Here is a 23,329-nt window from a genome sequence, read left to right as displayed (position 1 = left end):
GCTGCCCCGGGCTGCCTGTGACAGCAATGAAAGGGTGACTAACACAGACAGGCAGGAAAGCTGTGCAGTGGCGGCTCTGCTCTGCCAGGCTGCGTATCTAGGGACACTCTGGGGCAGCACGGTCTTCCCTTTGGACTCTCAGGCTGGGCTCCTCTCGCCTCATTCAAATGAGCTGCACGGCAGCCCAGTGGGCTCACCTTCTGGGCTTCGGCACCTGTGACGGCCACGATCCTCCGGATACCCTTGGCAATCGCTTCTTCAGTCACAATCACAAAATCTCCGGCGTGACTTGAGTTCCGCAGGTGCCTGAAGGGCAGACACAAAGCCTCTGTGAGGAAGAAGCCCAGGTGCCCCCGCCCTGCCCCCTGAGAGGCAATCCCTTCCTGGGGAGCTCTTGCCAGGAACACTGTGTGGCTCATCGTGCTTAAGGGAATTCCAGAACATGGCTCTGGCTAATCAAGGACTAGAGACGCAGGAAGAAGGGGAGGAGGGGGAGAAAGCCCGACTTTGAGAGCATTCTGATACTGAGCAAGACCCCGTCTCTCTGAGCCTCAGCCTTCGTATATATAAAGTGGGGACAGTGCGCCCTCTTGTGGGGGCGGTGAAGACCAAACGAAGTCAAGTGCTGTGTAATCCCTAATACCTAATCCAATAATACTACTGCTAATATCCAGTGCAGAACTAGGCTAAATGTGAATTTTCCTTCCTTTGGTGCAACATGAGGCCTTTTTTGTATCTCTGTTTGCTAGGAGAGAATACTGGAGGATTCTTTTTAAAATCTTACCACAACCCCTTAAGCAAATAGGTTTTATTCTCCAGTTGTTCGAGAATCTCAAATGCTCACGAACTCCCAGTCTACTCTGCAAGCATGGTAAAGTCTCTGAGAGCTGTCCCTGTGGTCGAAAGAGTGACAGCAAACTGGTACTCAGGCAGTGGGACTCACGTGAAGGCTCCCTCAGCTGGGCAGGGGCCTGGGACACGGTCCCCCCGGATCCTATCCCTCCAGCCTCATGTTCCACCTGCCTGAGGCCTGCAGGCCCTCAATGGGGCCAACCGTGACCTTCTGAATGTGCTTTTCAGTGGGCTTCCTTTGGAATCAGAACTTTCTAGGCCATGCTAACCGCGCTCCCAGGCAAAGGGAGCTGGGCCTAGCCGGTGGCCTACTCAGGGGCTGAGCTCATCCCTAGATGCTGCTCAGGCTGGAAAGGGCATGAGGTGAGGTGCCTGGGGTGGCGAGGGGCTGGCACCCGATCAGGAGCTCGGTGAGCACCCCGGGGCCTTGACACATCCTAGCGTCAGCCCAGGGAACCACAGCAAGTATCTGTGTGGTAAGCATTAACACAGTATTTTTACCTTGTCCTCCTAGGAAGAACATTTCATCACAAACCCAGGCTATGTTAACATCAAGCACCAGAGGGCCTGGCTCAGGCACTAAACTGCTAAGGTTCTCGGCAATGCTCTTCTGAGGACTTCACTGAGAGCGGGGCTGGCCTATCCCCTACGTCCCTGGAGGGTGGTGGCAGGTTGACAAGAGGCAGGAGGCCCCACCAACTGCTGCTCCTCCTGCGGTACTCACGTTCCCCCGCAGAACTCAACAGAGGTGAGGGAGCCGGCAGGCCCAGAAGGGTCCTCCAAGAGCTCGGACACTGGCACTCCGATGGAGACAACTCGCACGGGGTCGGGGTAGGTCTCATCAAACACAGCCCGCAGGCCCTGGATGGCTTTCGCTGCTGCCAGGGCACAGTCCTGGGTGTAGACAGGCTGCCACAGAAAGAACAGAAAAAAAGCTGGGAAAAATCTTCTCTGGATGGGCAGCAGGAAGCTGCAGCAAGAGCACGGTTCTCACAAGCAGATGCCAGGGTTCCCACAGGGCTCGGCACGTGCCCTCAGCCTCCTGAGATAATGCACCACGGAACAGGCAGGAGGATCAAGGTGGGCACGTGCACCTGCTCCATTAAGCCGTGACCCAAGCGGTACGTGGGTGTGCTCTACGTAAACAGATACAACTGGAAGGGCTCCGGGTAGCCTAAGGAGAGGCAATCAAAGACCTCCCTCTTTATGTACCAAACAGCCCCTCTCGCCCCCTAAAAAGCAATGTTTGAGAATCACTGCTTGAAACAAATTGTGTGCAGAGCAGAATACAGTACAGCGCAGTGAGAGCATTTGGACGGCTGAACCTCTGAATACAAAGTGGTGGTGCAGGAAGCACTGAGTGGGGCTCATAACCCAAGAACTGAGACAAGACCCAGCCTACCTTGGCTGCGGCAATCATCTCGTTAGCAATCTCTTCAGCCTTCTTGATCTGTTGCGTGGACATGGCCCCCTTGGCGGTGAAGTCAAACCGAAGGCGGTCAGGGGCCACCAGTGAGCCTTTCTGGTCAGCTTCCCCGAGCACTGAGCGCAGGGCGAAGTTCAGAATGTGGGTTGCTGTGTGGTTGCTCATGACAGGTCTCCGTCGGGGCTGTAAAGCGCCAAAGTGGCCAGAGAGGTCTGTAAGACTGCTAGCCGTGCCGCAGTACCGCCCCCTTTCCCGCAGTAGTGGAATCTCCAGTTAGACACATGGCTGCCTACAGTGAAGGCACGGCTCAGCTTTCCTTGCAGATACCTGTGCCACATGACTCAATTCTGGTCAGGAGGTTGAGAGCAGGAGTGACACATATTCTGAAAGCAAGGGAGCATGCCCTCCCCTCTCCCCTTCTCCCAACACCAGAACATGAACTGGCAAACTATGGGTTATGGGCCAAATCCCAACTGTAGTCTGTGTTGATAAAAAGGTGTATGGACCTCAGCCACCTCCATTTGCTTACATATTGTCTATGGCTGCCTGTTCACTAAACAGTAGAGCTGAGGAACTCATTGAAAGCATAGTCTACAAAGCCAAAATTATTTAGTATCTGACCCTTTGTAGAACCTGACCCCTCCTTTCTTGGATGACGAAATCAAGGCCAACACTCCAGGAATGATGGTGGAGCAACAGGGGAGGAAAGCCTCGGCCCTACGACCCTGTGTCTGGTCGGGCTTTTAGGTGCCAACTCCGCACTGCTGCCTTGTTTCAAGCTGCTGCTATTCTGGAGCCTCTATCACGCACAACAGAGCCCAGCTCTTAGCCAGCACAGGCTCTTGGGTCCTGACAGGTATCTGAACTTAGAAAAGCAATCCACGAGACAAGTTCACAAGGCTGTTAAAGAACTCAGTTATGCAATCACTGGGGACAGATGCCTGTAGCTCTTAGTTACATCCCTCACAATTCACAGATGCGCCAATACACACTCGTGCGCTCTACTTACAGTTTCACTCAGGAGGGCCAACGCCGAGGGGCCAATTTCAAGCACAGAGGGAGGTGACCACTAAGAAGGCCCACTGGGGCGCCACTCACCTCATCGATAAACAGCCGGACCTGGTCCCCTACCCTCAGGCTGCCGTAGACGGTTCCGATGTGCAGCACATACCCTCCGCGCACCTGAGCGTTCTTCACTGTAAACTCGGTTTTCTAAGAGGAGCCAAGGAGAGAACCATTAGGCAAACGTCTCTTTGAGATAGATCCGTTCTCTCAGACACACACATAATATTAAGGAGCATCAGAGAATTCAATCCATCTAAGGGGCCTGAAGCCTGGGGAGACAGGCTAACTCATCCAAGATAAAACTTAGCAGTGGCAGAGCCACAGGCTGAGTGTTCTCCTAGGATGTCTGCCCTTCAGAGAACTGCCTCTCCTTATTTATCAAGAAACCTTGTATGAACCAAAGATCAACCTTGGTGCCTAGGCTGCAAGAATCCTCCTCCAAGGCTATCTCATAGCTAGGAAAGAAGGAAGTACAAACAGCAGCTCCCTCGGCTTTACAGACGCTGACGATGGGACCCAACCCAGTGTCAGGTCTGTTCCCCAATGTCTGAGGAACCATGAGAAGCTACGGGGCTCTATGCCTGGCCCTCCCCAGCTAACAAGGAAGAAGTGTTGGCTCACGTCCTCGCTGCTGTCATCAACCTTCACCAGGTAGCCCTCGTCGTAGATCTGCCCTCCTTGTTCGGCATAGAAACAGGTTTTGTCCAGCACCACTCCGCACTCCTGGCCTGTGGACACCTCTTCCACGAACATCTTCTCCCTGCGCAGAGCCAGCACTGTAGCCACAGTGCTCTCAAACACTGCTCGAGGGAAGTGCACACAGGGGAGAAGACAGGGTCAGTGACTTCATCCACACCGTCGTGGTTGGCTTTTGCTGGAGTCAATTTCTCAAACTTTTCCTGGGTCCTAGTTGTCTGACTGTATTTTGGAAGCACCCATTAGACTCCACTAAAGGACTCAGCATGCTGGTTTCCCACCAGGGAACACAGCACTCAGCAGGATGACCAATGGTCCGGTGTCTAGGCCTTGGGGGCTTCCTGGGATGCAGCCTTTCAGTGTCAGAACTGGGACAGTTCTGAGCAAACTGGGATGGCTGGTCACCCTAGCTCCTAGCTACTGAGCAAAAAAATTGGTGAGTCCCAATAAAATGGTAATAAATTCCCAAGTCCAAGGTCATCTTCTTTTTTTTTTTTTTTTTTTTTGCAGGCAGAGTGGACAGTGAGAGAGAGAGAGACAGAGAGAAAGGTCTTCCTTTGCCGTTGGTTCACCCTCCAATGGCCGCCGCGGCCGGCGCGCTGCGGCTGGTGCACCGCGCTGATCCGATGGCAGGAGCCAGGAACCAGGTGCTTTTCCAGGTCTCCCATGGGGTGTAGGGCCCAAGCACCTGGGCCATCCTCCACTGCACTCCCTGGCCACAGCAGAGAGCTGGCCTGGAAGAGGGGCAACCGGGACAGAATCTGGCGCCCTGACCGGGACTAGAACCCGGTGTGCCAGCGCCGCTAGGCGGAGGATTAGCCTAGTGAGCCGCGGCGCCGGCCTCAAGGTCATCTTCTAAAGAATGTACAACATTCATTTTGTGGGCTTCCTTAGACAGGTTTCAGTGTAAGTGCCCTCTCAGGTCAAAAAAGCAAAAACAGAATTGCGTATTTATTTGTTTCTTTACTTTAGAATGTGACTATCCTGATGCAAAATTCCAGTGTATCAACACAAACTGCCTGATTTCTTGTAAAATGTTATAGTTGAGGGAAGCTGGAAGAAGGTTACGTGGAGCCTTCCTACAAATTTTTTTACAACTTCCTGCAAGTGTAATTGTTTCTGTTTTTTTTGTTTTTTTTTTGACAGGCAGAGTGGACAGTGAGAGAGAGAGACAGAGAGAAAGGTCTTCCTGTGCCGTTAGTTCACTCTCCAATGGCCGCCGTGGCTGGCGCGCTGCGGCCGGCACACCGTGCTGATCCAATGGCAGGAGCCAGGTACTTATCCTGGTCTCCCATGGGGTGCAGGGCCCAGGCACTTGGGCCATCCTCCACTGCACTCCCTGGCCACAGCAGAGAGCTGGCCTGGAAGAGGGGCAACTGGGACAGAATCCGGCGCCCCGACCGGGACTGGAACCCAGTGTGCCGGCGCTGCAAGGCGGAGGATTAGCCTAGTGAGCCACGGCGCCGGCCGCAAGTGTAATTATTTCAAAATCAAGAGTTAAGAAAACTAGCAGCCAGGAATGGCCATGGATACAGAAGTACACAGCACAACTCCTGCAGCACTACGGGAGAGGCTGTCAGAGATCTGCCGAGCCTTGATCTGGCCTCTGAAAAGCCCCTACCGGGGGATAGACAACACAGAGACAAAGGAGCACAGTACATACCATAGCTACCACTGGAGTCCGCCTGGTAATTATACTTTGGGGAGTCGTCTGTGGCCTCTAGGCCCTTGGCCCGGAGCTCTTCAATAGCGTAGATGTCCAGCATGATGAGGTCTTCCCCACCAGCTCCCTTGCCCTGTGATTTCAGCTGCCAGTACGAGAAAAGCGTTAGTTACCTTTACTCTGATGAACTCCAACTTCCACACTGTTCCCGGTGTAAAGCTAGCCAACAGTTTCCAGTCTCAGAACCAGTGATATTTTGGGTCAGTTCACGCAACATCATAGGGGCTGTCCTCCTGCACTGCAGGAAGCTAAGCAGCATCCTCAGACTCTGCCAACTAGATAATGGGCGCTGTGGTGCAGTGGGTTAACGCCCTGGCCTGAAGCGCTGGCATCCCAGATGGACGCAGGTTCTAGTCCAGGCTGCTCCTCTTCCGATCCAGCTCTCTGCTGTGGCCTGGGAAAGCAGTAGAAGATGGCCCACGTCCTTGGGCCCCTGCACCCACGTGGGAGACCTGGAAGAAGCTCCTGGCTTCGGATTGGCACAGCTCTGGCTGTTGCAGCAATTGGGGAGTGAACCATTGGGTGGAAGACCTCTCTCTCTCTCTCTGCCTCTCCTTTCTCTGTGTAACTCTTTCAAATAATAAATAAATCTTTAAAAAAAAAGAAAGACTTTAAGGAAACCAAACTCATGCTTGCTTCGCGGCAACCTGCCTTGGTAAGTGCTAGGATTCCTGTTCACTCTCCGAGTAGTTTACCTGGGCTAGTTTCCTCTCCTCTTCAAAGCCGTCCATGTCTACCACCAGGCCCTTCTCTTCGGCAATCAGCCCAGTGAGATCCACTGGGAAGCCATAGGTGTCGTAGAGAAGCCAAGCAGTATCTCCTGTACAGCACAAAGCAACAGTGTCAACACAGGAACAGACAACCCCTTCTTGTCCAGGCCAAGCCCTCCCTGGCGGCTGCTAGGAGTGACAGGGGGATGAGAGACAAAGGCAAGTCAGTGCTGGTCCTGTGTGCCTGTCACAAAGTCCATCAGACATCTTTTGGAACTGACCAGGGAGAAGCCTAAGAAGTCTCGTTCTATTTCTTCATCTGAACACTAGCACATTCAGTTTGTGAAAAACCCATCGTGTTTCCCCTTTATACATTATACTGCAATTAAAAAAATCTTTGAAATTCATTTTCCCATCTGATGAAAAATAAAGCAAGTTGCAAAACAGTATATACCAATGTCCCCATTTTTGCTTGAAAAATATACACACAGGCACCTACATGCATTTGCAGGCAAACAGAGGAAAATCCTGATACTTATGCCTTGAATCTTAAGAGTTGTTACATCTGAGAAATGAGTGTGGGAAAGAGATTTTCACTTCATACTTCTACACGTTTGAAGGCTTTACTACAGTCATGTATTACTTATATTACTTATAATTTTACTCTAAATTCCATTTTACAGCAAAAGCAGTTTAACCAAACTATGTTCAACTTTGAGAAACACGGGAGTCCACGGTCAGTCTGTGAAAAAAGGTTTTCTTGTCCCAGGAGGATGAGACAGTGGGACAGAGGAGGACACAAACTGGGCCCTACCGGGAATGGTCTTGCAGTCGCCCAAGCTCTGTATTTTCCTGTCCAGGATGCGACGCCCTCTGCTGAGAGTCTTGAGGAACTGCACTTCTTCCTCATTAATGATGTCTTTCACCATGTCTGGGTCCTTCTTTAGCTCAGGAAATGCGTCCCCCTGACAAAGAGAAACAGGTGTGGTGCCTCATGAAATCAGAAACTAGTCCATGACCCGTCATGCCCACTGACAGTGAGCCATCTCCCACCCTGTGCTTCTTCAGGCACTGCTTTTGCACCGAAGAGGTAGCAGGGAAGTGTACCTACCAGGGACTGGACGACAACGTCTACCAACGTAGCGAAGAAACCCCTGCTGGCATTGAGTTTCTCATGGGAGTATCGAACAGCCCGGCGGAGAATTCGTCTCAACACATACCTGTAAGAGGCAGAATGCAGTCCCGTGGTAGACAACATTCCTAGCTGGGGATTCTGTTATGGCTTCTACTGAATTCTAGTCAAAGCAACATGGCCAACGTTTTGTCTTTCTCTTTCACAGACGTTCTTTTATCCTAAACCTGCTTCTCTGCACTCGCTAGAATAAAATCTGGTTTGTGTTCCCTCTTTGTCTGGCTTCCCAAAGGAAGTGCAGACCAGATCTCCATGACCCCAGGTCTGGCGTGTCAGTAATGGAGTTTCCCAGGGCTCATCAATACTTGCCCCAGGGGCCAGCGCTGTGGCGCAGCAGGTTAACACCTGGGCCTGACGCACAGGCATCCCATATGAATGCCGGTTTGAGACCCGGCTGCTCCACTTCAGATCCTGGAAAAGCGGAAGATGGTCCAAGTCCTTGGGCCCCTGCACCTATGTGGGAGACCTGGAGGAAGCTCCTGGCTCCTGGCTTCAGATCGGCGCAGCTCTGGCCATTGTGGTCAACTGGGGAGTGAACCAAAGGATGGAAGACCTCTCTCTCTCTGTCTCTTTCTGCCTCTCCTCTCTCAGTGTAACTCTGACTTTTAAATAAACAAATAAATCTTAAAAAAAAAAAAAAAGTGCCCCTGTCCCTGTAAATATCCTACCATACAACCTTAAATATAATAACTGAATAGCAAAGATCTAATATAGTGGCAACGCATCAACATAAGCTGAAAATCCCTTGGTCCCTTAAAAGGGGGGGGGTTCCTTCCTGCTACCCATAATATAAAAGAAATGATAATAATAAATTTGGCTTTAAGTTCCACAGTCACCAAATTCATGGTGTCAGTACAAGCACTGCTCTATGTGCAACATACTTACCCCCTCCCTGTGTTGTCAGGCCGGCCACCATCAGCTAGAGCCACCGTGATGGTCCGAGCATGGTCAGCTAGCACCCGATAGGCCATGTCAATGCCATCGACATCCTCAGCACCAACTTTCCCCGTGTACGGCCGAGCACCTGTGCCCTACAGATAAAAACCAGGAGTCAGCTCAGCGGGAGGCAGTCCCGGTGCTGCCTCGCCCAGGGAGGTGCCCAGAGGATGAAGGAGCACTAGGAGAAAGGATGACAACCATCTTGCCAGATCCAATAACCCCAAGAAAGGGGACAGCAGGGGGAGTAAAGAGCCTCCATTCAGACCCTACACTCAACAAAATACACTGCCCTCTGCCTTCAGCCTCATTTGATTAACAATGAAGTAGGCAGATGATAACGGGTACTGGTGGCTGGCAAAGGACATGGTCATTTTAGTCTTGACATCCCTGCTAAGAGTTCCGCCAGGAAACTCCACAAGTTTACAATGTTTGCAACAGGGACAGTACCTTCTGAATGGCCTCAAAGTAAGGGACAAAAAGGTCAGTGTCATAGTTGGACATCTTATTCTGCAGCACGGACACCAGTCGCTCCAGGCCCATACCCGTGTCGATGCTTTTCTTGGGAAGAGGTTTCAGAACACCATCAGTCTCCCTGTGTGGTCCAAAAGAAAAGGAGGCTGAAGCAGGGACTCAGGCTCCCAGCTCTCCAGTTCCTGTGGGTTGAAACTGATTTACATGGCATAGTACGCAGGCTGGGACTATTTACCATTTGCCTCTGCCTGCTTTGGCGGGAAAAGTGGAGTGGAGGGAGAAGGGAGGGAGAGGTATTTGCAGGTCTACTTTCAAGTGAGGCAAGCTTCCAGGAAATGAGTTTTAAAACAGCAGCCCAAATTAAAGCAAGAATACATGGCAGGAGTAGCCCTCAAGAGGGTATTTTGTGGGTAAGACTGGCTTATGAAATAGGCCAGGTTCCACCCCAGAGATCAGAGGGAAACCTGACAATCAGATTTAAAGAGCTGCACCAGACTCCAGGGCGCCTCTGGCTCCTCACTGCCCCCAAAGATGAAGATCCCACAGGAGCCTTTGGCAGAGAAACCAGCCATGCAGTTGACCCTCTCTTTCTCTGCTTGGCTCAAGAAAGGTTCTGCTCTTGGTAGGAAGGGAGGACCACCTCAAGGCCACCTGTTATACTGGATGAAAACAAGGTTCCAGATCTCCAGCACATTGGGGTCATCCTGGTTGACAAGATGTGCGGCGTCCCGACCACCAATCCGGTCGTAGTGGATCTCACTGCAGGGGCCACATGGGCCTGTATCACCCATCTCCCAGAAGTTATCCTTCATGTTGCCGGGGAGAATTTTGGTGTCATCCAGGCTGCAAAGAGCAGGAAGATAAGCCCAGTTATGGCACTGACAAGGATCCTGTCCTGACTTTAACCCACAGAAGAGATCCTTATGATTGGCTGTAAAGGAAGTCTCAGTCTTGGGCAATTACTAATGCTAAGCCTGCATACAAAACCAAGAACAGAGACAGAACTCAACCGCTCAAGAGTGACTACCATAGAGGGGCAGCCCGCATCCTGTATCAGAGTGCCATCTCCAGTCTCAGCTGCTCCGATTCTGATCCAGCTCCCTGCTAATGTGTCTGGCAAAGCAAGGAAGGATGGCCCAAGTACATGGGCCCCTGCTACCCATGTGGGAGACCCAGATGGAGCTACTGGCTCCTGGCTTTGGCCTGGTCCAGTCCCAGCTATTGCAGCCATTTGGGGAGTGAACCAGCAGATAGAAGATCTCTGTTTCTCTCTGACACTCTGCCTTTCAAATAAATAAATCTTTAGGATAAAATTTTAAAAAAGTATGACTAACACAGAACACACAGTATATATAGGTTATAATTGTAACTCAATAATTCATTAAAAATATGTAAAAATATGGATAAAGCCTAAAAAGTGACATATAGAACATTTACGTTGAAAATGATCAGAATTAGGTGTGGGCACTTGGCCTAGTGATTAAGACTGGGCTTGGGATGCTCATAACCTATTATTGGAGTCCATGGGTTCAATGGACTTCCAATTCCAGCTTCCTGCTAACGCACAACTTCAGAAGGCAGCAGGTGCTAGCACAAGTACTTGGGTCCTTGCCACCCATGTGAAGACTTGGATGGAGTTCCAGGCTCTTGGCTTAGCTGGTTGAGCCCTGGCTGTTGCAACCATTTGGGGAGTGAAACCAGTGGACACAAGATCTCTCTCTCTCTCTCTTTCTCTCTCTTTCTCTGTAACTCTGTAAAGTAAATTTAAAAGTAAATCTTTTAAAAAACAAATAAAAATAAAACAGAGAAGCAGCTTGCTTCCACATAAAGTAAGACAATGGGTACCAAAGGATAAGAGAGATCATTAACAACAAGAAAATGAGACAGACATCCTGCTCTCTCTAGAGGGTGACACTCCACACTCAAGAGTCCTCTTGACAGCATTTCATGAATTCTGCTAAGTTCAAAGCACAGAACACATGTAGTCTATCTATCGCGCTATTTTTTTACCACATGATCATACTTTACAATTGTTTAAAATGATTTTTTTAAAACAACAACGGGGGTGGGTTTTTGAAGCAGCAGCTAAGAGACCACTTGGTAAAGTGCCTGAGTTTGAATCCCATCTGCTCCAATCCAGTTTCCCATTAAAGGGCACCTCTGGGATCAGCAGTGAAGGCTCAAGTCCTTGGGTTCTGGGTCAGTGTTGTGGTGTGGCAGGTAAAGCTATTGCTTGTGATGCCAGAATTCCATATGGGCACCAGTTAGAGACCTGGCTGATCCACTTCTGATCCAGCTTGCTGATATGTCTGGGAAAGCAGATGGCCCAATTGCTTGGGCCCCTGCACCCATATGGGAGATGCAGAAGAACCTTCTGACTCCTGGCTTCAGGCTGGCCATTGTGGCTACTTGGGGTGTGAACCAATGGATGAATTCTCTGTCTCTCCCTACTTCTCTTTCTGTTGTAACTCTGCCTTCAAAATAAATAAATTAAAAAAAAAAAAAAAAAAAAGACACCTGTATTCAATACTCAGCTCTGGATCCTGACTCCTGCGTTTTGGTAATGCAGACCCTGGAGACAATAGCATGAGTAATGCAGCTGGGTCTCTGCTGCCCACGTGGGAGACCTAAATTAAGTTTCCGACTCCCAGTTTTGCCCTAGCCTAGTTCAAGCTGTGGTGGACATTTGAGGAGTGAACCAGCAGGTAGGAGCTTTTTCTCTGTCTCAAATATATTCAAAAACAAAACTCCCCCTTTCACAATCCTATTTGAAGTCAGTACATTTCTAGAAAACAAACTGTCATATGAAGGATACCACTATGTTGAAAGACACATGTACACATTCACACAGATACAGGAATATGAAAAAGGTCTGGGAGACTATTTTTGTGGTATCCAGCTATCAACAATGATTAACTTTAGGAATCTTATACCTCCTATTTTCTACATTTCTATGGTTTAAATTTTTACAATATACGCATTAGATGTGTAAATTTAAAAATACATAAAGAGCAAAAAAAAAATTGGAGATTCCTGAATCGGCTTTCAACAAAAAGTGATCAAATGGACTAAGAAGCAATGACGATGTCAAAGGTAAATTACCGCAAGTCACTTCTATCTGCATCTCAAAATGGAAATGGCAGTGTGCCCCCAATCATGAGACCCCTCCTAGGCACTGTGGTCAGGAATCACTTCATTCCTCCACACGCTCAGCAAGTGAGTTGTGTTCTTACCCCAAATTCTGCCAGATCTGTTTGCACTCCAAATCCGGTTCTAAACCTGCTGCTTCATCCCCACCGAAATAAGTAACGTAGAGTCTTTCAATGGGAATGCCAAACTCTTGGGTGAGAAGCTCAAGGGCCATTTTACACGCCAATTCCTACAAAAGATATGGAACATGAACAAACCAGCATCTACTTAGGATGAGTAGAAAAGACAAGACCCTGAGAATGGATTCAAAACTATAACATCTTCACTATAAATTCAACCACATTCAGAACTGATTCACCCAAGAAATTCAATATAAAAATAAACCATCAGGGCTGACACTGTGGTATAGTGGGTTAAGCGGCCGCCTAAGATGCTGGCATCTCATATGCGCACTGGTTTGATTCCCCACTGTTCCACTTCCAATCCAGCTCTCTGCTAATGTGCTTGGGAAAGCAGCAGAGGATGGCCCAAGTGCTTAGGGCCCTGCACCCACATGGGAGACCTGGAAGAAGCTCTTTGCTCAGTCTGACCCAGCTCTAGCCACTGCAGACATGTTGGGGGTGAACCACCAGATGGAAGATTTCTGCCTCTCTCTCCTCTCTAATTCAGCCTTTCAAGTAAAATAAATAAATCTTTTTAAAAAATCATCACATTTTAGGAAGTCTTAGAATTCATAAATGTCCTTTGCTCCTGAAGCTCCTAGATAATACTCCATGTATCACAAGTACAATTAGACCTTATCCTCCTCTACAAAAATGATCACTTTACTCAAAACCCCAGTGGTTCTTCTGCTCTGGGCTTACCTTGAAGTAATCTCCAAAAGACCAGGAGCCCAACATCTCAAAGAAGGTGTGATGATAAACATCCTTGCCCACGTCATCCAAGTCGTTGTGTTTGCCCCCAGCCCGGATGCATTTCTGGGTATTGGCAGCTCTGCTCAGCTTTGCCATGGGGTGAGTTGGGTCAATGGTGTTCAGGAAGATAGGTTTGAACTGAAAACAGAAGGGGCACAGTTCAACTTTCAAAGTGCTTCAGTTTATGTCAGGTGGCCGCAAGCTGGCAGGAAAACGAACACAAACTGTGGTTTGGATTTAGTGAGGCCGAATACAAAGCAGGAGGTCGGCTGCAAAGGAAGCAGAGGCAGCTTATTTCGGAGCAGCCTCTCTCTGGACCTGGTTTCCTTCTATTCCTCACCGCTGCCCATACAGTGATACTATCATGCAGCGGAACAGCCTACCAAATCTGAGCAGCCACAGGTTCACGCGTGAAACCTGTGCTTTTTCACAAATGTCTGACGTTCAGGGCTAATATTATCTTTCTGGAAAACGTATTCTAAATCTGATATTCTCAGGGCTGGCACTGTGTGTAGAAGGTTAAGCCTCTGCCTGCAGTGCTGGCATCCCATATGGGTGCTGGTTTGAGTCCCAGCTGATCTAGCTCCTTGCTAATGTGCCTGAGAAGGCAGTGGAAGATGGCCCAAGTCCTTGGGCCCCTGCACCCACGTGGGAGACTGGAAGAAGCTCCTGGTTCCTGGCTTCAGCCTGGCCCGCCACAGGCATTGTGGCTATTTGGGGAGTGAACTAGCGGATGGAAGACTGATCACTCTCTCTGCCAATCAAATTAATAAATAAATCCTTTTAAAAAAAATTGATATGCTCATTTGGTAGTAATGGTGATGAGGAGGAGAAATTTGAGACATAGTAAGGAAGTGGATCAGTACAATCTGGTGAGTGACTGGATGTGTAGAGAGAGGGTGTTACCTTACTCTGGATTTATGAAGTCATACTTTGATTCATCACTGTTATTCATGTAGCTCTGCCTTATTTTTCCTCCTAGGCCTGTCAATTTGGTGCTGTTCAACTTGGCAGCCACTAGATACTTGTGATTATGTAAAGTAAAATTAATTAAAATTAGCCGGCGCCGCGGCTCACTAGGCTAATCCTCCACCTAGCGGCGCCGGCACACCGGGTTCTAGTCCCGGTCGGGGCGCCGGATTCTGTCCCGGTTGCCCCTCTTCCAGGCCAGCTCTCTGCTATGGCCAGGGAGTGCAGTGGAGGATGGCCCAAGTGCTTGGGCCCTGCACCCGCATGGGAGACCAGGATAAGCACCTGGCTCCTGCCTTTGGATCAGCACAGTGCGCTGGCCGCAGTGTGCCAGCCGTGGCGGCCATTGGAGGGTGAACCAATGGCAAAAGGAAGACCTTTCTCTCTGTCTCTCTGTCTCTCTCTCACTATCCACTCGCCTGTCAAAAAAAAAAATTAAAATTAAAATAACTAGTATTTGAAAAAAGTAAGCATTCGATTCCTCAGTCACACTAGCTCAATAATCACACATGGCTGGTAGCTACCACACTGGGCAGCAAAGATATGGAACGCTTAAATCATTGCAAGAACACAACTGTTCAACTGAACTGTCTTATCCTACATCATGTACTTCATAAAAGCAAAAATTATTTCCCTTATCTTTGTACGCCCAGCAGGTAACACAGTACCTAAAAAAGAGCATATCCCCAGTAAATTCTATTTCAGGTTGTAATAACAACAACAACAAAAGTCAGGTATTCCTCACCAAGAGGCAATACAGGGGCAGGCATATGGCTGAGTGGCTGAGAGACTGGTCAGGACACCTGCACCCCATTTCAGAGTGCTTGGAGTCAAGTCCTGGCTCTACCCTTAAATCCAGCTTCTTCCTAACACGCATCCTGGGAGGCAGCAGTGCCTGCTCACGTAATCAGGTAGGGACATCCAGACTGAGTTCCTGGCTCCTGGCTCCGGCCTGCTCTAGCTCTGGCTACTGCAGGCGTTTGCAGAGTGAATCAATGGATGAAATCTCTCTCTCTCTCTGTCTGCCTGTTTCTGCACCTCTTTCCCTGTGCTTTTAAAATATATGAAAGAAATTTAAAACACAAATCCTTAGGCATGCTTTGTGGTGCCATGGGGTAAGTTCTTGGGACACTACGTCCCATATTGGAGTACAGGTTTGAAGCTTGGCTGCTCCAGGACCTCCAATCAGCTGCCTGCTAATGCATCCTGGAGGGCGGCAGAGGAGGCCTCAAGTGCTTGGGCCTCGCCATCCACACGGGAGATTTGGATGGCGTTCCTGGCTCCAGGCTCCAACTTTGCCCTATTGCAGGCATTTGGGGAGGGAACAAGCAGACAGAAGATCTCTCTGTTATACTGTGTTTAAATAGATGAAAAATAAACAATATGTGTGTGTGTGTGTGTATCTTTAGCACAGCTTCTTCTCAAGAAGAAAAAAAAAAGCAGAATCTTCTACAACAAGACAGCAGTCTCACAAGTCTCACCCATAGGGGGGAGGCCTCCCATCATCATAATTAAAAATTAATAAAAATTTAAAATGACAGCTCTTGTGTGAGTGTCTATTAGTGTTCAATAATGCACTCCAAGTAAAAGCATTGTGCATGCATTGGCTTATTCACTCCTCACTCTGGCCTCCAGGAAGGCACTATTATTATTCCTCATTTCACAGAGAAGGACACTGAGGTGTGCAACATAAAGGAAGTTCCACAACATCACAAAGTAAGTGAGAGAGCAAAACACTGAGTCCAGAGGCTACGCTTTCGTATGCTGTGTCCCTGTCCCCGAGGCTGTTTGTTCACGTGGGAAACAACCCTTACCTGGTTCATGCCTGCATTGGCAAAGAGCAAAGTAGGATCATCCAGCGGGATGGTGCCAGATGAATGAACATAGGTGTGCTCATTTCTCTTGAAGAAATCTATAAACCGCTGCCGGATTTCACTTGCGGTTAGGAATGAGTCCATCTTGAAAGTCAGCAGAGAGAACTAGCCAGAAAAAAAGATGGGAAGAAAATTAAGAGAATTGAAACTAAAAAATAAGTAGGCATTGCACAAGACTCCCAGTTTCTCAAGCCAAGCCATCTGTTTGGTCCTAAAATCCTATGTTGTAACATCCAAGGTTAAAGTCATCATCAAAGCAAAACTTGCTGTACCAGCAGACAGCAGTCCCGTCAATCCTTCCTTCCTATGCCAGCCTCAACAGGCTCAATACAACAACTCACCAAGAGAGCAGGAGGTTTGTTCATATATTCATTCATTCGACACATATGTACCAAACACCTACCCTGTACCAGTCCCTAGGTCGGGAGTTAGAAAAGGACAGTCACAGGGGCCAGCTTTGTGGTGCAGAGGGTGAAGCCACCACCTCCAACACTGGCTTCCCATACACGCACCAGTTCATGTCCAGGATGTTCTACTTCTGAACCAGCTACTTGCTAATGGCTTTGGGCCCCTGCCACCCAAGGGGGGGACGAGGACGAAGCTCCTGGCTTCTGGCTTTGGCCTGACCCAGCCCTGATGTTGCAGCCATCTGAGGAGTGAGCCAGCAGATTGATCTCTCTCTGTAACTCTTTCAAATAAATAAATATATCTTACAAAAAAGAAAAACATAGTCACAATCTAAAAAAAAAAAAAAAAAAAAAAGAGTTATTTATTTGAAAGGAGTGACAGACACAGAGAAGGGATAGAGATCTTTCATTCACTGGTTCACTCTCCAAATGGCCACAACAGCCAGGTCTGGCCAGGCTGCACCAGCACTCTGATATAGGATGGCTTAACCAGCTGCACCACAATGCTGCCCCCCGCCCCTCGGTCTTTAAAGTCAAATAAGGAAACCAACAGGGGAAGACCTGAGTTCCAAATCCTTCAGGGAGTCACTTCAGTTCACTTACTTAAGGAGGGCCTGCCCGATGATCTCCAAAGCTCCTTCCAACTCTGTTAATCTACACGCCTAGAGTAAGTTTCTTATCTCCAAAGCCAGCATCCTCTAAACTTGACGAGATATCTTTGCGGGGCTTGTGTTAGCAAAAGTGGATGTGGGAATGGAGCTATCTGTATAAGAGACTGCCTGCGGGGCCCAGTGTTACGGTGTAGCAGGTAAAGCCACTGCCTGCGATGCTGGCATCCCACAGGGCCACTGGTTCATGTCCTGGCTGCTCCACTTCTGATCCAGCTACCTGCTAATGGCCTGGGAAAAGCAGATGGCCCAAGTACTTGGGCCCCTGCCACCCACATGGAAGACCCAGATGAAGCTCCTGGCTTCGGCCTGGCCCAGCATTGGTCATTACAGCCATCTGGGGACCGAAACAGTGGATGAAGTTCTCTGTATTTCACCGCCTGTTTCTTTGTAGCTCTTTCAAATGAATAAATAACAAAAAAATTTTCCCCATTTTTGCTTACTCATTCAACACAATGAACGCATACTACGGGCTGGGAACTAAGATGAATGAGAGTCTGTGCCTTTCAGAGAAAGACCATCACGTACAGAAAGAACTGCAGTGCTGTGTTAAAGGAGCCAAACATTGACAGGAAGCCCTACGGAGGTTGGGCTATTCAAAGCTGTGTCCCCATCACCACTGCCCATTCATTTATTCAACGTAAATACTCTGGAAAGCCATCCACAGCAGCACAAAGGCCAGACCTGGGATTCCACTCCCCAGCGGGAGTCACACTGCTGGCAGCCTGCTCCTCCTGTGCCAGGTAAGCCGTCTGGCCCAGTCTGACTCCTTTCCCTTCCCCGTGTCAATTTCTCATTTTGATATCTCAGTTCCAAAGACACTTAATTAAGCCAGCCTCCTTCTTCCAGGCCAGGTCCCCCTTTCTTTGTCTCAAAGAACCCTGTCTCTCTTCATAATATTCACATGCATTTGGTGGCTTGGTTAGTGCCCAAGTCCTGTCCCCTGGGAATCAGGACCGGCAGGGGCTTACCACGACCGTGTCCCCTCAGCACAGGGCCACATGGTCGCCAAGTACCTATTTCATGACCAAGTGCACCAAGCCTTTAGTACCAAGTTCCAAATTAACTCTCAAAGTACAACGGGGTAAGGCAGACCGTCTGGAAGAGCACTTAGCTTAACACGATGGTCCAGGAAGGCCTGGATTGGAACGTTAATTTTTTTAAGAATTTAGGGGATGGCTGATAGCGAGACTCCACCCATTTGGGTCACCCTTCTATCTTATCCCCCACCCACACACACCTCCCCCAGGGGAGCGAACCTCAGCTCAGGGTGGGTACCCGACAGCAACGGTGATCCCCCCAAGGTCGCGGTCCTCAGCAAGTCCACCCGCGGCGGCTTCGCCTCCAGGACGCCAGGGGGCTGACAAGCCACGCTCCGGCCCCGCTCCTGCCCAAGCCGGGGTTCCTCCGGCCGCGCGCCGCCGGGCCAGGGGCCTTCTGCGGCCGCCGCGCTTTTTATCAGAGCCCTGGCCCAGCCGCAGAACTTGTGGGGAGCAGCCTCCTTCTCCTCAGGGTCGTTTAGTTCCTCCCTCAGTAGCCCCCACACCGGCCAGGCGCCCGAGGTTACCTGCTGCAGCCGTAGCGCAGTAGTATCCAACCCGGCCCACGATTGGCCGCAACCGGCGCCGGCGCGCCCAATCAGAGTGCGCCAATGGAAAGTGCCCCGCTGCGCCCTACTCCTCACGGGATATTATTGGTCTAAGAATATGCCAATCAACTTGAGTACGAATCACCGTTATCAGTCTGTTTCTGGGACGGCGTCTCCAAGTAGGCTGATGCAATGGCTGGGAAAGACGGGGCGCGGGTGCGTCACGGGAAAGGCACGGATGCGGCTCCTGATGGCAGACATTTTGGTTTCCGTACGCAAAATACCGATAGTTGACGTCACTTAGAAGGCGGGATGGTAATATGTTTTTGGTAGAGGTCACAGGTGCTGATATATTTCTGTTAATTGAAGTGCAGACTTTTAAAGATTTTTACTTAAGGTGCCCATCATAGACTTGTAAGACTTTCTAAAATTTGGCGTGAAAGAAATAACAGTGGTTGAGGGACAACTGGGCGGGCATCTGGACCTCCATTTGCCTCTGAAAAATAATAGTTAATATTTACATGCAATGTACTGAACATTTTACTTAATTTTATTTAAACTGTGTATTAGATAAGCTGATGTCTCCTGTTGATTTATATGGAAACTATCTTCTCAGTGAATACCAACTTGCAGAACCAGGATCCAAACTCATGTCCTCTTAATACTTACGTTATTACCTACATCATCTGGTATATCCAAATACATGGTTTTTGTACTGCTGATCATAACTTTGTTACAGACTCTTCAGAAAGTACTTCTTCATGTAAACATGTATCCTTTCAAATAGAAGGTCAAGACCCAGCACTGTGGTGCAGCGGGTTGAAGCCGCGGCCTGCAGCGCCGGCATTCCATATGGGTGCCGGTTTGGGGATGCCGGTGTGAGTCCCGGCTGCTCTGCATCTGATCCAGCTCTCTGTTATGGCTTGGGATAGCAGTGGAAGATGGCCCAAGTCCGAGTGGGAGACCTGAGAAAGCACCTGGCTCTTGGCTTCAGATCGGCTCAGCCCTGGCTGTTGCAGTCATGTACAGAGTGAACCAGCAGATGGAAGACATTTCTCTCTCCCCCTCCTTCCCTCCCTCTGCCTCTCTCTGTAATGCTCTTTCAAATAAATAAATCTGAAAAAGTAATAGGTCAAGCTCAAAAGCCAGTAAAAACTGACTTGATTCAGCTTCCCAGTTCATAGAAACTAATAATAACTGACACTTAGTATGCAGCAGCCATTGAGCTAAGATTTTGATCCCCATGTAACCTTACATGCGTTTTAAGGAGGGTTAGGGAACACAGATAAAAGCAATAGGAAGAGAGACAAGTGTTTATTTTGATCCAAATTGGCTCCAAGTGGTGGGTTCTGTGATGCAGAGGGTTAAAACCCCAGCCTGCAGCTCCAGATTCCATCTTGGTGCTAGTTCAAGTCCCAGCTGCTCCACTTCCGATCTAGCTCCCTGATAATGCACCTGGGAAAGCAGTGGAATATGACCCAAGTCCTTGGGCCTCTGCATACAGGTTGGAGACCTGGGAGAAGCTCCTAGCTCCTGGATCTGGATCGGCTCAGTTCCGCCGTTGTGGCCATTTGCGGAGTGAACCAGCAGTGGAAGTCCTCTCTTTCTTTGCCTCTGTCTTGCTATAACTCAGCCTTTCAAATAAATAAATAAATAAACCTTAAAAATAAATCGGTCCCAAATAACACATTTAGCCTAAACCACCTGAAAATTGATTGAAATTTCTATGCCACCACAGAATGACCTTTATGTACAGATTGTACTTTCTTTTTTTTTTTTTTTTTTGACAGGCAGAGTGGACAGTGAGAGAGACAGAGAGAAAGGTCTTCCTTTGCTGTTGGTTCACCCTTCAATGGCTGCTGCGGCCAGCGCACCGCGCTGATCGAACCCAGGAGCCAGGGGCTTCTCCTGGTCTCTCATGGGGTGCAGGTCCCAAGCACTTGGGCCATCCTCCATGGCCCTCCTGGGCCACAGCAGAGAGCTGGCCTGGAAGAGGAGCAACCGGGACAGAATCCAGTGCCCCGACCGGGACTAGAACCCGGTGTGCTGGCACCGCAAGGCGGAGGATTAGCCTAGTGAGCAACGGCACCGGCCAGATTTTTTTTTTTTCTTTCTTTCTTTTTTTTTAAATTTTTTTGTTTTTGACAGGCAGAGTGGACAGTGAGAGAGAGAGACAGAGAGAAAGGTCTTCCTTTGCCGTTGGTTCACCCTCCAATGGCCGCCGCGGCCGGCACGCTGCGGCCGGCACACCGCGCTGATCCGATGGCAGGAGCCAGGTACTTATCCTGGTCTACCCTGGGGTGCAGGTCCCAAGGACTTGGGCCATCCTCCACTGCACTCCCTGGCCACAGCAGAGAGCTGGCCTGGAAGAGGGGCAACCGGGACAGAATCCGGCGCCCCGACCGGGACTAGAACCCGGTGTGCTGGCGCCGCAAGGCGGAGGATTAGCCTAGTGAGCCGCGGCGCCGGCTGCACATGTTTTACCCACATGTGGAAAGAGCTCACTTAATTAGACTAGGTTGTAATCTCAGTAACTTTGCTCTGCTGCCCAAGTTGTTGTTGTTATAACACCTTAACTGAAAAAAATAGAGACAAATTTTATTTTTCACTCATCCAATAACTGGTTGGATATACATTAAGAGAAATTGTAGGCTGGCGCCGCGGCTCACTAGGCTAATCCTCCGCCTTGCGGAGCCTACACACCGGGTTCTAGTCCCGGTCGGGGCGCCGGATTCTGTCCCGGTTGCCCCTCTTCCAGGCCAGCTCTCTGCTGTGGCCAGGGAGTGCAGTGGAGGATGGCCCAAGTGCTTGGGCCCTGCACCCCATGGGAGACCAGGAGAAGCACCTGGCTCCTGCCTTCGGATCAATGTGCTGTGCCGGCCTCAGTGCGCCGGCCGTGGCAGCCATTGGAGGGTGAACCAACGGCAAAGGAAGACCTTTCTCACTGTCCACTCTGCCTGTAAAAAAAAAAAAAAAAAAAGAGAGAGAGAGAGAAATTGTAATTGAAGCACCAGAGTCACATTCTTTTGTAATCACCCAGTTCTCTGGGATATTTTTCCCTTGTAAATAATGTCAATTACATGTTAGAATGTCTATGCAATACACAACTTATATATGTTAGGAAGCCTCTGGCAAATTCCTAATTTATTCTAGGCTAAGCAAATAGGCCTGCAGGTGGCACTGAGTGCTGTACATGTGTCTTGCTCTCCAGTAGAACATTTGTGGAACCCCACCTTGGGGCCTGAAGAGGCTAACAGGGGTTCAAGGTAGCACAACTAACATACTTAGTTTTGGACGGACATAGTCCTATATTTTCTCGCTTAGTATATTTGCATCTATAAATGGGCCTAGAATGTTCAGTGAGTTGCTGTCTGGTCAAATGAAAGTGCCTGAATGCTTGTTTCAAGCAGCTCTAAGAGGGGACTGGCATTGTGGCTTAATGTGGGCATCCATTAGGCTGTGGTTTGAGTCCTGGTTACATCCCCCACTGTTGTGGTCATCTGGGGAGTGAACCAGCAGATGGAAGATGTCTCTCCCCCTCTCTCTGTAACTCTTCTTTTCAAATAAATAAATCATTTTTTAAAAATACAGATGCTGGTTTAATAGCTCTGGATGGGGCCTGAGATTTTGCTGAGGGACTACAGGATGTGTCTACACTTGTTAGTTTAGATACAAAGAAAAAAACTTATCTACCTGGCAGGCGCACTTACCTTATCCATTATATTCACAATTTGAATGGTTTCTGTATGTTACTCTATTATTTATTTATTTATTTATTTATTTATTTATTTATTTATTTTGACAGGCAGAGTGGACAGTGAGAGAGAGAGACAGAGAGAAAGGTCTTCCTTTGCCGTTGGTTCACCCTCCAATGGCCGCTGCAGCCGGCACACCGCGCTGATCCGATGGCAGGAGCCAGGTACTTATCCTGGTCTCCCATGGGGTGCAGGGCCCAAGCACTTGGGCCACCCTCCACTGCACTCCCGGGCCACAGCAGAGAGCTGGCCTGGAAGAGGGGCAACCGGGACAGAATCCGGTGCCCCAACCGGGACTAGAACCCGGTGTGCCGGCGCCGCAAGGCGGAGGATTAGCCTAGTGAGCAGCGGCACCGGCCCTATGTTACTCTTTTTGAAAGATTTATTTATTTTACTTGAAAGTCAGAGTTACACAAAGAGAGGAGAGGCAGAGAGGTTTTCTACCTGATGGTTCACTTCCAAGTTGGCCGCAATGGCTGGAGCTGCGCCAATCCAAAGCCAGGAGCTTCTTACAGGTCTCCCATGTGGGTGCAGGGGCCTGAGGACTTGGGCCATCTTCTACTGCTTTCCTAGGCCATAGCAGAGAGCTGGATAGGAAAGGGAGCAGCCAGGTCTTGAACCGGCGCCCATATGGGATGCCAGCACTGCAGGCCAGGGCGATAACCCAGTGCACCACAGCGCCAGCCCCTGTATGTTAGTCTTTAAAAAAAATATTTATGTATTTGAAAGGCAGAATAACAGATAGGGAGACACACACAGAAAGAGGTCTTCCATCTGCTGGTTCACTCCCCAAATGACTCCGAGCAGGGAGCTTCTTCTGGGTCTCCCACACACGTACAACCACTTGGGCCATGTTCTGCTGCTTTCCCAGGTGCATTAGCTGGGAGCTGGATCAGAAGTGGAGCAGCCGGGCCCTGAACCGGTACTTAC

General features: G+C 49.4%; 1 protein-coding gene across 3 annotated transcripts in view; it reads right to left on the bottom strand.

The window, feature by feature from the left end:
- AARS1 (alanyl-tRNA synthetase 1) overlaps positions 1 to 23,329 on the bottom strand; it is a 104,176-nt gene that overhangs the window by 3,457 nt on the left and 77,390 nt on the right. The window contains exons 3-18 of one of the 3 annotated variants that reach the window (XM_070062736.1): positions 18,624 to 19,140; positions 15,922 to 16,086; positions 13,088 to 13,276; positions 12,308 to 12,453; positions 9,726 to 9,917; positions 9,051 to 9,195; positions 8,550 to 8,695; positions 7,584 to 7,692; positions 7,287 to 7,437; positions 6,458 to 6,582; positions 5,703 to 5,847; positions 3,965 to 4,143; positions 3,377 to 3,490; positions 2,255 to 2,461; positions 1,577 to 1,761; positions 198 to 306 (exon numbers count right to left, since the gene is read on the bottom strand). In XM_070062736.1, the coding sequence (XP_069918837.1) occupies positions 198 to 306; positions 1,577 to 1,761; positions 2,255 to 2,461; positions 3,377 to 3,490; positions 3,965 to 4,143; positions 5,703 to 5,847; positions 6,458 to 6,582; positions 7,287 to 7,437; positions 7,584 to 7,692; positions 8,550 to 8,695; positions 9,051 to 9,195; positions 9,726 to 9,917; positions 12,308 to 12,453; positions 13,088 to 13,276; positions 15,922 to 16,065 (2,286 nt within the window). In that variant the 5' untranslated portion in view covers positions 16,066 to 16,086; positions 18,624 to 19,140. Of the gene's footprint in view, positions 1 to 197; positions 307 to 1,576; positions 1,762 to 2,254; positions 2,462 to 3,376; positions 3,491 to 3,964; positions 4,144 to 5,702; positions 5,848 to 6,457; positions 6,583 to 7,286; positions 7,438 to 7,583; positions 7,693 to 8,549; positions 8,696 to 9,050; positions 9,196 to 9,725; positions 9,918 to 12,307; positions 12,454 to 13,087; positions 13,277 to 15,921; positions 16,087 to 18,315; positions 19,141 to 23,329 lie in introns of those variants that run through there. The other 2 variants (XM_070062735.1, XM_070062737.1) reach the window with 2 other exon arrangements.

This window comes from Oryctolagus cuniculus, chromosome 18, assembly GCF_964237555.1.
Source record: "Oryctolagus cuniculus chromosome 18, mOryCun1.1, whole genome shotgun sequence".
Classification (NCBI taxonomy): domain Eukaryota; kingdom Metazoa; phylum Chordata; class Mammalia; order Lagomorpha; family Leporidae; genus Oryctolagus; species Oryctolagus cuniculus.
The sequence above is the reverse complement of the archived record's forward strand: the minus strand, read 5'-3'. Positions and strand labels throughout refer to the sequence as shown.